This window comes from Arachis ipaensis, chromosome B02 (genome assembly GCF_000816755.2).
Source record: "Arachis ipaensis cultivar K30076 chromosome B02, Araip1.1, whole genome shotgun sequence".
Lineage (NCBI taxonomy): Eukaryota > Viridiplantae > Streptophyta > Magnoliopsida > Fabales > Fabaceae > Arachis > Arachis ipaensis.
Genome location: NC_029786.2, coordinates 106,625,157 through 106,638,091, shown reverse-complemented (window position 1 = coordinate 106,638,091; position 12,935 = coordinate 106,625,157). Strand labels below are relative to the sequence as shown.

General features: G+C 37.1%; 1 protein-coding gene across 4 annotated transcripts in view; it reads right to left on the bottom strand.

Annotated features, from left to right (window-relative positions):
- LOC107626336 overlaps nucleotides 1,297-12,935 on the bottom strand; it is a 13,866-nt gene continuing 2,227 nt past the window's right edge. The window contains exons 4-29 of one of the 4 annotated variants that reach the window (XM_021116662.1): nucleotides 11,940-12,593; nucleotides 11,438-11,806; nucleotides 11,227-11,331; nucleotides 10,877-11,059; nucleotides 10,587-10,728; nucleotides 10,283-10,464; nucleotides 10,069-10,154; nucleotides 9,939-9,987; nucleotides 9,450-9,516; nucleotides 8,853-9,331; nucleotides 8,678-8,777; nucleotides 8,285-8,418; nucleotides 7,455-7,522; nucleotides 7,159-7,375; nucleotides 6,589-6,804; nucleotides 6,304-6,459; nucleotides 6,134-6,187; nucleotides 5,787-5,998; nucleotides 5,638-5,707; nucleotides 5,391-5,460; nucleotides 5,138-5,282; nucleotides 4,422-4,605; nucleotides 2,959-4,326; nucleotides 2,066-2,845; nucleotides 1,853-1,924; nucleotides 1,297-1,643 (exon numbers count right to left, since the gene is read on the bottom strand). In XM_021116662.1, the coding sequence (XP_020972321.1) occupies nucleotides 1,623-1,643; nucleotides 1,853-1,924; nucleotides 2,066-2,845; nucleotides 2,959-4,326; nucleotides 4,422-4,605; nucleotides 5,138-5,282; nucleotides 5,391-5,460; nucleotides 5,638-5,707; nucleotides 5,787-5,998; nucleotides 6,134-6,187; nucleotides 6,304-6,459; nucleotides 6,589-6,804; nucleotides 7,159-7,375; nucleotides 7,455-7,522; nucleotides 8,285-8,418; nucleotides 8,678-8,777; nucleotides 8,853-9,331; nucleotides 9,450-9,516; nucleotides 9,939-9,987; nucleotides 10,069-10,154; nucleotides 10,283-10,464; nucleotides 10,587-10,728; nucleotides 10,877-11,059; nucleotides 11,227-11,331; nucleotides 11,438-11,806; nucleotides 11,940-12,593 (6,183 nt within the window). In that variant the 3' untranslated portion in view covers nucleotides 1,297-1,622. Of the gene's footprint in view, nucleotides 1,644-1,852; nucleotides 1,925-2,065; nucleotides 2,846-2,958; nucleotides 4,327-4,421; nucleotides 4,606-5,137; nucleotides 5,461-5,637; nucleotides 5,708-5,786; nucleotides 5,999-6,133; nucleotides 6,188-6,303; nucleotides 6,460-6,588; nucleotides 6,805-7,158; nucleotides 7,376-7,454; nucleotides 7,523-8,284; nucleotides 8,419-8,677; nucleotides 8,778-8,852; nucleotides 9,332-9,449; nucleotides 9,517-9,938; nucleotides 9,988-10,068; nucleotides 10,155-10,282; nucleotides 10,465-10,586; nucleotides 10,729-10,876; nucleotides 11,060-11,226; nucleotides 11,332-11,437; nucleotides 11,807-11,939; nucleotides 12,594-12,935 lie in introns of those variants that run through there. The other 3 variants (XM_016329199.2, XM_021116663.1, XM_021116664.1) reach the window with 3 other exon arrangements.

The window sequence follows — 12,935 nt, the reverse complement described above, 5'->3', positions numbered from 1 at the left end:
TAGCAGCAGTGCAGCACTAGCTACCACATTTCTCTACAATAAAGGTAACATTCAAACCCTATATACATTTTATAAGAGAATAATTTCGTAACTAGACATAAAGATTTTAGCTTAGATATGATTATTCAGTTATTATCTGTTAAAATTCCGAAAGGTATTGTTACTTGAATATTTATATTTGATTTGGATATAATTATTTTTGATAAAAAATAATATAGAAAGATTTTAGTCTTACGAGTTTCTTAAGGTAGTAACTACCAATTCATTCATTTATTTATTTATTTATTTATTTACATTAGCAGTGTGATTATATTAAAATTCGTCAATTGAGAATTAAAATTATCCCCTCCTAAAAGCTATTTGGTATAAGAAAAAGAAAATTAAACGAGACACAAATTTAAATAAGGTATATAAATTAAGTTATCTTAAAAGAATATTTATTTATTAACATTCATTGCCATTTGCATTTTTATATATTAATATGCGTAATTATATTATATTGACATTACAATTAGGAATATTGATGAAAATCTTAGTTACATGATCCGAGAAGCCCATGATCCAAGAAATAAGAGTCAATGCAAAGTTTATAGTGATCCTTGAAGAGACATTCTTTCTTCAGAAAAATGCTTACTTAATTCCCATATAATAATCCCATGTGCTTTTCTTTCTTGAACAAGAGACACAGACCAATACTTTGCCTAATCCAAAGTACTTGTTTAGACAAGTGAAGCAAAAGAACCATCATTATTGCTTCATTGTTGTCAAAATATAATGTAGGATGGGGAAAAAACAATATCATAACAATAGGAAGCATTTATTTCACTCAATTTATATCATAACAAAAATTGCAAGAATTTAGCAAATTGTTGTCATTAACCAGGTAAATATGTCAGAGTCAAATCCAAAAAGGAAAAAGAAGGAATAAGGATGATATAATTTGCTATCAAATATTGTTGACTTATGTGATTATTCTTTGTGTATTATATAATTCCTCCCAAAGATATTTAAGAGATTGAGTGAAATGTATAATTAAAAATTAACAATAAATCACATTAATTACACACCACTTGAGCTACACACTCCATGGAATGATTATCTTTCCAAATCTTCAATATATTTAAGCCATTAAAATTTTAAAGCAAAGAAAAATCCACCATAAGAAAATATCAACTAATCTTTAGCGAGTTAATATACTAATGATCTTCAAAAATAATATACTAATGAAGATTAGCATAGAGAACTTGTAGCTCAATTAACAATGGCCAATCTAACTAACGAATTTTCCCAATAAAATTAGCACTTAAACTTGAATATAATTTAGTAAAAGGAGAAGGAAATAACTATACACATTGTAAGGAAATGATATCAAGAACTAATAATGCAACTGTACAATAGAAGTACAACAGCACCATGATTGCGCCACAAATCAACATAAGGACCATTGGCGCATTGACTAAGAAGTTAAAGGCACGTTAATAAAGTACATATTAACACAAAATTTCAATGGCTGAGGCACAAACATCAGCACAAGCTCATTAGTAATCAATAATGAAGAACATTTACAGATAAGAATAGTGCAAGAAATCATGCTTCTTTAGTTCTACTTTGCCATCACGCTGCTACAGCTGGCCCAGTCTTTCCTGCAGAAGAAAAGAAACCAATTTGAATGCTGATAAATAATTTTGGTTTAATTGCATTCTGTCCCCATCATTATAAGGCATGTGCAATTTAACCCCCTCTCCCCAAACCTTTAAAAAAAGTGCAACTCGTGTCGCGAACACATACTCGAGGTTTAGGGATCTTATAGTTCTAATATGGTAATACCCAAAAAAGGACTAAATCTTGTTACCTGTAACATCTGCATTAACTTCGGATGCTGCTCCAAAAGTTGGCAAAGTTTGTCGCGGTCACTCAACAAAGACTGCCAAGTCAAAAGAGTAAGATGGTAAGAATAAAAAGATAAATCAAGTTTATATATCAGCATCATCAATAGAAAGTAGTGTGTGACGTGTGCTCGAAAACAAGAACAATAGTAAGAAAGAACACCATGCATAGCAAATACCTGAATTGCTTCCGGCGATTTGAAATACTCGTGTAATGACATTCCAGGATCTGACTGCTGCTGTGCTTGAGCATCGCGGTGTTGAGTAAATTCAGCTGGCTGATGCTGCTGCTGTGGTGCATGTGGAAACTCTTGGTGCTGGTTTTGATAATAAGTCTGTATCGACGAAACCTGAGACTGCTGCAGCATCTGTAATTGATGCATTTGAACATTGGTTGGCATTGGCATCCCTTGCTCCAACTGCTGTAAAGCTTGAACAGGTGGCCTAAGGAGTTGCTGAGGTGGTTGTGGAGGGCGTGGAAGCTGAGGAGGCTGCAACGGCTGCAATTGAGTAACAGCATGCATTGATGAAAAGGAAGCTGCAGGAACAGAGACGCTTTGCAAGATGCTTGGCTGGTTCTCACTCTGTTGATGACTTGGGCTGTTACCATAAGGGTTTAATGGCATAGAAGCTGGCCTATTGAATCCCAAAGGCAGCATCATAGGGTTTGGTGGATAGGGCGACGATCTGGCACCCAAAGGTGCATTGGAGGCCTGGGGAAGTTCAGCGGTACCAATACTTGTCTGACCATATGCGGAGGAGGTTTTAACGGATGGTAAATTATATGGGCTAGATGCAAAAGGAGGAGGTGTGGGCGGAAGTGGGGGAGCAAGTCGATTAGGTCCTCCAGGAGAAGAAACAGAAGTCCTAGAATACTTCATATCTGGTATCGGAACAGAAGGTCCTGATGATGTTGAAGTTGAACCATTGTTGAATGGAGATGAATAATCCGTCTGAACCTAAAGAATCATAACAATGATATGATAAACATGAAGGGTAAAAGAAAGAGAAATTCAAAACACCAAAGCGGATGCCAGAAATAGACAAAAATAAGGGATGCAAAGTTCCTCACTTGGAATGCCACTGGACGCTGTGTGCCTGCAGGAGAATTAACAAATGGGGACGACTGTCCAGGAACAGAATCTGGAGCATGTGATATAACGGGCGAGATTGTTGGTGGTGGTGGCATGGGTGGTAGAGGTGGTTGGTTAGGCAAAAACCTCTGATCATACAGTCCTTGAGAACCTGAAGCATTACCGCCATGTTGTGGGCTGTTCTTCATGAAGAAATTCTGGGAAGCCATCCTTGAATCGGCTGGTAATTGCAGAGGTGATATGGATGGATTATTATAAAGTGGCCCCGGAAAACCAGAACTGTGTGCCATTGAAGAATCATATCCGCCAGATGACTTGGCTGGAACAACATTCTTTAGGTCGTCGGACTGCTCAACATACTTCCTGTCTGAAGAAACACTAGATTCGCGAGCTAAAATATCAGGGCGAGAAACAGACATCTTTGAAGAAAATTCACTTTGGCCATTTTCATCCACATTAGATCCTAACGGGGTACCCATACGAGAAAATTGACTACTATCAACAGCGTCGCTTTCTGTCTCTTCAACGATCGAGTGAGGAGAACTCTGCTCAACAATAACAGGGGCAGCCTGTGGTAAGTCATCATCAGGTTGAGGGAATGGCAATTTGTCGTCATGCTCGGATTCCTCCACCTCAAAAACTATATCAAGCTCTTGAAGATCATCGTTAAGATCAGTCTTTAATTGCTTGGATTTGTTTAACTTTTCCCCATCTGCAGGTTTAACAGGAGATGCATTTTTCAGATGTCCCACAGCCTCTCCCACTACTGCTGCAGAAGGGTTTTGGCGTTCCCTTTGCCTTGCCATGAATTCATCTACATGAATTGATGGAGGTCTTCCGCCAGTTGATCCTGCTCGTGGCACCGCTATTACATTAGTAACCCCATCAACATTCCTCTCTCTGGCCACGTAGTCATCCACATGCATAGATGGGGGTCTACTGGTATTCGGCTTGCGCTGTCGGAAGGCATCCCTACGTGTAGGACCTGAAGGAACATTAGACTGTGATACACCACGTGAAAATGTACTTTGAGAAGAGTTATCAGCCTGGAAACTTTCTCCTCTGGCACGCCTTACTGGCCCATCCATGGATGAGATTTTCCTTTTAGTTGCAAGGTTTGTCTGCGTTAATCTATCAGGTAATGTTTCCGGACATTCCCAGAGGAATTTGTCCCCAAGTCCTCCATTGTATAGATGATCATCAATCATTTCAACACTGTTCTCTAGCATTTGACGTGTCTCTGCAAAACTTAAAGCATCATTTTGGGGCAAAACAAGTTCATCCACCACCATGGAACTTGCTGATCTTTGCAATACTGATGACAATGACTTAACCAGTTCGGAAACCTTAACATCACAGATGAACAGCAACCATTAAAAAAATGAATCCAGGTTAAAAACTGAGATGGGAAGGTCTACGTGAATAGATAGTAGATTGATACCTGATAGAGTGGAATTTGCAAGTGAGGCGTAACTAAACCGTCATCCATAGCAACCTTCGAACTTAACAAAGTACCAAATTCAAGAATGTAATTAATATTTTCTTCAGGAAAATCGGCTGATCTTGTCATATCATCAGAAAGCCCATAGAGGTACTTCAACACGGCAACTCTCTCCGCATTCAAACTAAGCAACAAAGTAACTATAAGTTTATTCTTCCATATTATCCCATACAAAAACAGTGACTCTGGCTTGAGCAATGTAAATAACAAGCATCCAAGATATGAATATCTAATAAATAAACACCTACATCATTTGCTAAACACCAGGAGACCGCAAATATGAGAATAGGCCGATTCCCAATGTCCTTTAACATATTTATGTTTTCAATAATTCAAACTTTTGGATATCAACATATACACACAACTGATCAAAAAATTTCAATTGCAACCCAAATTTAGTCTTTAGTCAATCAAACCAAACACTATCTCCTGCAAACCATCAGTGACACATTCTTTACAAAAAAAAAAAACGGAAACCAATGGTCAAATAACAAGGCTTTAATTATTTCAATTTTCAACTGCTACATTCTTGAGTTACATTAACTTAGAATTCGATTGATACAAGCATAGAAGTTTTTTACAAAATTAATTGCAAATGATCACAAACGTATAAGTAATCAGAAGCAGCAATCAGAAACGGGGGGGAAAAATCTTACCTGTCTCCTTCAATGCAAAACTGCAGAGACCCAAGAGATAGCATATAAACACCATCAACAGCACCAGTTGACAAATCATCCTTTGTGTTGATTGATCTCAACAACTTCATCCAACAGCTTAGTAATGGGGGGCGTTTTTTCCATTCTGCAACACTATGATCATTACAATTCACAACATTATCATCATTGCGCGATTCAAGTTCATGAGCTTGAGAGTGGATGCCAGAAAGAGAAGCTCCAATTGCCATTTGACCTTGAGTACAAGAAGCTAATTCTTTGAAAGCTGTAAGACAAGCCAGTAACTCTTTTCCAACAGGCAGGACCTTCAAACAACAGAATGAACTTAGCATCAACGAAGCAACAAAAGCAAACAACATTTTAAGCTATATAATTCTGCAGAAGGTCAAGCACTTCTTTATATGAAGAGAACAAGGATCTCATCATCAATACAGAAATTATAACATATTTACAAGTATATATCAAAAGGATCAAAGTCTCACCTCACAGCCCTTCAAAAGGTAACGTAATATCAAGGCACAATCAACATCGCTCAATTTTCCACAACTTTTACTGCCAAACAACCAGAAACTTTGTTACTTAACAGCCAACAACGAGTAGAATTTAAGAAACAAGAAAATACAGTACTCACATGTCATGCCTTCGTGGGTGATGACGAGGAGCTTCAGAATGAAAAAGAAGCATAATAAACTTGAATACTGGGAAACAACAACTAAACGAATTAAAATTGCACTTTGCAGAACTACTATCCAGAGTCTGCCTTATATCGGCATCAACACTAACAAAACATCTCTCCAATACTTTGGTTATAATCTGAAGGGTGCCCTCCCTCAATAATAGGCCCTAAAATAGAAAAAATGGATATCAGATGCATATTATGTAAAATTGAATCACCAATAGTTAGCAATACCAAAACAATGATCCTGATGAAAATAAGAAGGAAATACAAAGAAAAATATAGTAAAATAAATCACTGACCTTGCCAAATGGATGCTCCAATAGACTGACAAGAAAATCAAGGAGCCTCAAAACCTGAAAATAGTGTAGAAATAGACAGTATAACATCAAAATAGAAAACATACTAATCGTATAAAAAAACTAGATGAACTATGAACCAAACTGGGGGGCAAACATCAAGGAATCCTTACCTTAAATGCATCGGTATCAGATGGAGAGGATGATTCGGAAATATGGTGATTAATTGATGACAATACTGGGCGTATTAGCCGAGACGCATAATCTGGATTTTGGCATGCAATGCGAGTTACAAAGACGCGCAATAGATCTTGAATGACCACTAATGCCTGTCAAGGAAACAGAACGACACAAGAAAACGAGCACTTACATAAACTCACCATCATATCTCACCGCCAGATAAAAGATGGAAGAAAATTAAAATTCATAACATTGCCATATCGGCAGAAAGTACATACAGAAACAGCATAATGCTGTATAATCTCAGCAATTTCATCAATGTGATGTCCAAATTGGCAAACCAGCTTCTCAAGGTGTGCAGGTTCCAGATACCAGTTGACATGTCTCTCCTTCTGGGGCCCAAATAGGGTTCCAACAGACAACATTCTTCGTGCACTCAACAAAGGCATTCCACTAGTCCAAAGCCACATATTCTCCTCAGGGAATAAATCACTCTTGCAATAGGAAACATATAAGAAGAGATAAATAAATTTTACGTTCAATGATGTTATTGTTTGCAGTTCAAATAATTAACTATGAGCACTGAAGTTCCCTCTCAGACATGATGAGCCGGTTGGAAAGCAGCAGTTCATTCAAGCTTGTATTTTTTGTATTTCTGTAGTTCTGGGAGGAATTCTTTTCCTCCACTCTTTTATATTGTTCTCTCAATACCTTAATGAAACTATTTCCTTTGTTATTAATTAAAAAAAAAAACAATAAAACAAAATAAAATATTTATGGGCACTGAAATGAGAAGTGTTACACGGAACATGTAAAGAAAAGAAACACTTTGAATGAAATGAACATACCAAAAGATAGAGCAAACTACATGTTTCCTTTGGACCAAGAGTCAACACTGAACTAGCTTGGACGCTCGTGAGAAGGGTGTGAAAAAGACCTGGACTCCATCCATATACCGGCCAAAAGGCAAGGGTAGACGCAATAAGATGACAGACAGCTCCATAACCAATAGCATAATTAGGATATGGAGATGACAAGTCTGCTGCACAAGCAGCTAGCTTGGGGCTGCAACCAGAAGAATTTGATCAACTTAAAGATAGCATGACCCCACAACAGATGCAAATAGAAAGGAAGCTGACAATACCTGATTTCTCTGTGTAATCGTAAAAGAGCATTCATTAGTTTTGTATTACGGTGCTGCTCCTTTGCTTCCTATAAAATTGCAAACAAAATCCATCAAGAATACTGACTAATAACTAACAATACACAAGGCACTGCTACTCCATCAGACAAAACAAGGACGAAACAATGTTTGATCAAAGTATCATACCTAAGAGGGTAAAACACAATGTCATAAAAAACAATCAATGAATAAAACAAATGTGATACAAAGACAAGCACCACATATAAGACAACATTCTAATTTTGATATATATTACATCAGCATTGTAACAAACATCAAAGTTTGGTCTCATCCATTTGAAAATCAAAATTCAAAAGGTTGTAAATGATACATATAATTCCAGAAGCATAATGGAAGGTATTCAATATCCAGCAATAACTGCAGGTACCATTGTCCACAACCTATTCTTATCCTTTGATAATCCCAGCCAAGGCAAAGAAAATTACACATAAAGGCAAGTAATAAAACAAAAACTCACTCAAACAATTCAATACCTTCCCACAAATTGAGCATAGTACTTAGTACATATTCCTAGCAAGAAACTCAGAGACCCCACTAAGCTAAAGCTGCATGTATGCTCAAGATGCAATCCCCAATCAACAGTTCAACACGCAATAACCAATGTAAAACCTTGAAAATAATTAAAGTTCTTAAGGCAATTTCTTGGTCAGTAACAGTTGGATACATAACATGCTCACATTTTAAACATAAATAACTCCAAGTTTCTGACAGAATAGTGACTACATAAAAACTAGTATAGAGAGAAGAGATGGGACATCTAAAAGTCACACCTGTAATTTCTGTAGGAGTTCGATCAGTAGCATCAGAGAAGGAACCAAAAGATCAACTATGCTAAGCTCACGATTACGTTCCAATAGTAAATCAGATGTAGCATTGCATTCTGTACCCTCATCTACAAGGTAATCTGTTCAGAAGAAAGGAAAATTACATGGAGCAACTTTGGAAAGAGTAGAAAGAAAAGATACAGATATAATTTTTTTAAGAATGCAAGAACTAAGAGGAAGAGGTAGATATTAAACGAAACAAGAAACAAAAATAACTGAAAATGTAGTAGGGTATGGAGCAAGAGCAAGGCACACAATTCTTTTAGAGGGTTGTCTCTCAAGTATGCTAACATAATCATATAAGCAACTTCAAATATTGAGCATTGTAATTGACTTTACCATAACTGTTTGAGGATCTCTCCAGCATGAATCTGCAGTTCACTAAAATAGCAAAGATAACTATTACAGCACCTTCATCATAGAGAGTTGCAGCAACAGTCTGCACAAGTCAAAACTACTTTAGGAAAGCATTAACTATTATCAGTGAAACAATTCAAAATAGACTGTAACATACAGGGTTCTCAGAAATGGAAGATAAAATCCTGAGTGCCGTTGTCAATTGCGCCAACGAAGAATCTCGAAGAGTAACACCATCAAAAGATTTTTCAGATATAAACTTCCCCAGATTCTCCATAACATTAATCTCAGAGCCAATGGAAGACTCTCCAACAACATTTTCAACATCAGTTAGATCTGACACTAGGATGCTAGTTGAAGTCAACTGGGCATCCCCTCCAGAAGCCAATACAGCAGCATAGCGTAGGAGACCAATACCCCCATGTTTATGGTATACTACACCAGCATCTATCCATTCCACTAGCCGTGAGGGAGCATCTTTTCTGTTGGACCCTGGAGAGGAGGAATGCAAAGCCCTATGAAGCTCCATGGCATGTCCAATCCAAGAACCTAAAGATGATGCTGTAGAATCTGTAACAATGACTTCAATAATCTCCGCAGCTGAGTGAATTAATGTCAGATTTACTGGCGATGATCCTGAATTCAACAGAGTGAGAACAAGCAGGTCAGATCACTAAAAAGGGGAGGGGAAAAAATCAGCAAATAATGTGCATAAGGAAGAATGAGACTACAATTGAGTGAATTGGATATTTACCACTGTTTTTTACAACAGATTCAGTTTCCTTTACAGAACTCAGTGCTTCAATCAACAAAGAAATAGCCTACAAAAAACCAAAGAAACAGTCATCCTATAAAAAAGTGCCTGAAAACAAGCAAGATTTCATATGCTACAACATCTAAATATCACAAACAATAAAACTCTAGGTACCTATATAACAGAACTTGCCACTAACAGTATTAACAACTAACGTCAATAACTACAATCTAGCATTGATCTAATGGACAAATAAACATATTCGGTATATCATAGATAAAACTGAAACCTATGAAAAACTTCAGAAACCTTTGGGTAGAAGTACAATTACAAAAAACACTTCCTTTAGATGACAGGGAGGGGAGCCAAACATGTGCATTTCTACACCTTTTCCTTCGTATACTATTCTCATGTCAGAGAAAGGTGCAAAAAACAATACACTTCCTGATACTGTATTTTGTGGATTGTTAGAGGATAAGTAAACCATACCTCAGGGAAATTTGCCAAAGCCAACAAAGCCTGCCGTCCACAATCAGACCTACAACCATCCGCATATTTCAATCAGACCTTGTTTAAAATACTTAAGATTCAATTCAGACAAGGAAAGGGCAATGTCAACCTTGACAGAGCAGAGAGTTCCCACACAACCCATAAGAACTCTTCTGACTGAGGATTTGAAGAAAGCAAAGAATCAATGGCTTTAACCTGACCAATTATAAAAATTGTCACAGATACAAATCAGTAATCAAAACATCGATGGGGGAATGGGAGCAGCAGAATGAGGAGGGAGAAGGTAAAACATAGACGGAGTTGTTTGAGAGAGAACAACTGACCACTTTTAAATGCATCCCCACTATCATTCCTATCTCCAGTGGACTACAAAAGAAACCCTTTGAAATCAAAACGGAAGCATATCGAAGAGGAACGCAATCTTCCTTGTTGCCACGATGACCACCCCTGAGGGCATGGATTAAAGTACTAGAAAGTTCAGGATCCTGTAATAGATATATCAAGCCTACAATGGAGCAGAAAGTTAGTCAAGTTACTTGATATTTTGTTTCCATTGTGATAATGGATCCAACAATGTGTGTCTTATACATGCATGAGAATTTTAAATTGATACTAATTATAGCCAACCTGAACGGCAAAAAAGTAATGAAAGTATCACAGCCTCAACTGAAGAGGTAACATCCATGAATATTTCCATGACATGTCCCTTTTCTGTGCGCAATACAGATGATGACAACAGTGCAGTTGATAAAGAAACAAAACCCCGCTCCTGCATCCAGGAAAACATGTAAATACAGATATTATGAGCACGAGTACAAATAATTGAGCGATGTTAAAAAAAATAATTAAAAAAACTCTATGCAAAACATGAGTACATAAAACTTTCGGCAGCTTCTCGTCAAAGTTAAGTGGAATACCTTCAAAAGTCCCAATAAATGCGAGTCAATATCCCAATCTGCAAAGCAACAACTTGAAGAGTTGATCAAGGCAGAAGTTGTTTTATATGATAGTAATCCATCTGTTTGACCAAAAATCATTGATCTGCTTGCACAGGCCAGTGGAGAAGGATCTTCAATTGGACCACGTGAATTTATCAATTTCTGTATTGGTACTTGTCAATAAATATTAACAAGGAATTTTATTTCAAGATGCAGATTATTGCTCAAAGAATAAAGCTGTCTAAGTTGCAAGGAAGAAGTAAAACAAAATCATGTGCACTATTCATTTAGAATGCTACAAATACCACAATCAATTGAATTAAACTGACCAGGAGCTTTCTGAGGAAAATTTCAGCAGAGGTGAGCATATTCAATGTAACATCTGTAACCCTACCAGCCGTACTGATGTTTTCCAGCACAGACAGAACTGCAGACTGGCGAAGATCAAATTACCACATGATAATAATGAAGTTCTGAACGCAAAAACAAAAGACAAAAACTAGAAGTTTCCAGACCAAGCACATACAGAGAAAGCAATACCTCATATCTTGAAGTAACTTCATAAAAGCGTAAGCGATGAAGCAAATAGGTCGCAAGAGAAGCAACATCATGACGAGGTTTGGACAGTATCAACTTTAACAATTGGCTATAACCTTCACTGGTTCCAGACGGAATATTTTCATCTTCCCGAGGCCACCAACCTAAGAAACCTTCACATCCAACTGAAAACCTAGCGGCCCGCTCCACAACACCAAGAAGCAGGAGCATGATAGTAGTAGAGTTTTGCCCATCCTTAGAGAAAAATTTTGCAAGCTGTTCCATTCCCCCACTATTAACAAAATGAAAGCAGCTCTCCCTACCAGAGCATAGCAAATGAGCCATGCTCAATCCTAACAGGGTATGCTCACTCTGCAGTAAAGTATATGGAAAAATAAGATTCCAGGAATAAATAAAGAAGGTATGCAAGGAGAGCGGAAGAAAAATAACATGAGTGAAAAGATTTCTTTTTGTCTTAGAATGTGAGAAGAAAATGGTACGTCACCCGAGATACAAAGTGATCTCCCGTAAGCAAAGATTGCCTTTTAAACTGAAAGTAATGATTAAACATATCTACCAACACTTTGGAATCAGAAATTTCAGTTCCCATTTCAAGGCCATTGCCCTCTGCTGAATATTCGGAAGATTCACTCCCTATTTTTTGCTGAAGAACCTTATAAACCTCAAGAAGTTCTTTTCTTGCCTCATTGACAACACCGTGCAACTCTTCAAACTTATCAGGTCTATTTCGTGTCTGATATCTCCCACTGATTGATTCACATATGTCACTAGAAATGTAAGAAGCGATTGCTGATACTACAGTACTTACAACCTTATGTCCAGCATCCCCAAGCTCAGAAAACTCTAAAATCTTTAACATCAACTGTAGAAACAGTTTGACTTCAACAGAAATATCTGCTGCGGGAACTGGGATGGACAATACATTCAAAGAACTTGAATCTTCAATAGTAAAATTAGTAGGATGTAATGCAACTGGAAGGTCTTCAAGCTTTCCCTCCTCAGAATCAGCCAGATCAGTCAATGCATTGTCACCAAACTCAATGTTAAACTGGCCCAGGTCCTCAGCTGTGTTACCATATATAACCAAGCTCAAACTGCGGTAGCTACCCCTAACAACTAGATGACTAGTAACAACAGCCTGAGCAAAAGAAAACAGTAATGAAGCAGTAATTTCAGCATAAATGTTTTCAATAGAAAAACAATTATGGTGCAAGATTGCAAGCTTGGGCAAATCACTAACATGTATCAGGAGACCAATTCATCAGTATAAAATATTCAAAAGTTAAAGAAAACCACTGATTATGCATATACATATATCAAAAGAAAACAAGTTAGCCATGATTACCAAATCTTAAATCAATAATCAAATTTGTACATTAATATTAATCAGTAAAACTTATGTGTTGAATATTTTGTTAGCTTTCTTTCTTTATGTCTTCTTTTCCTAGTTCTTTTTTTTTTTACTTTGTTTTCTTCTTCT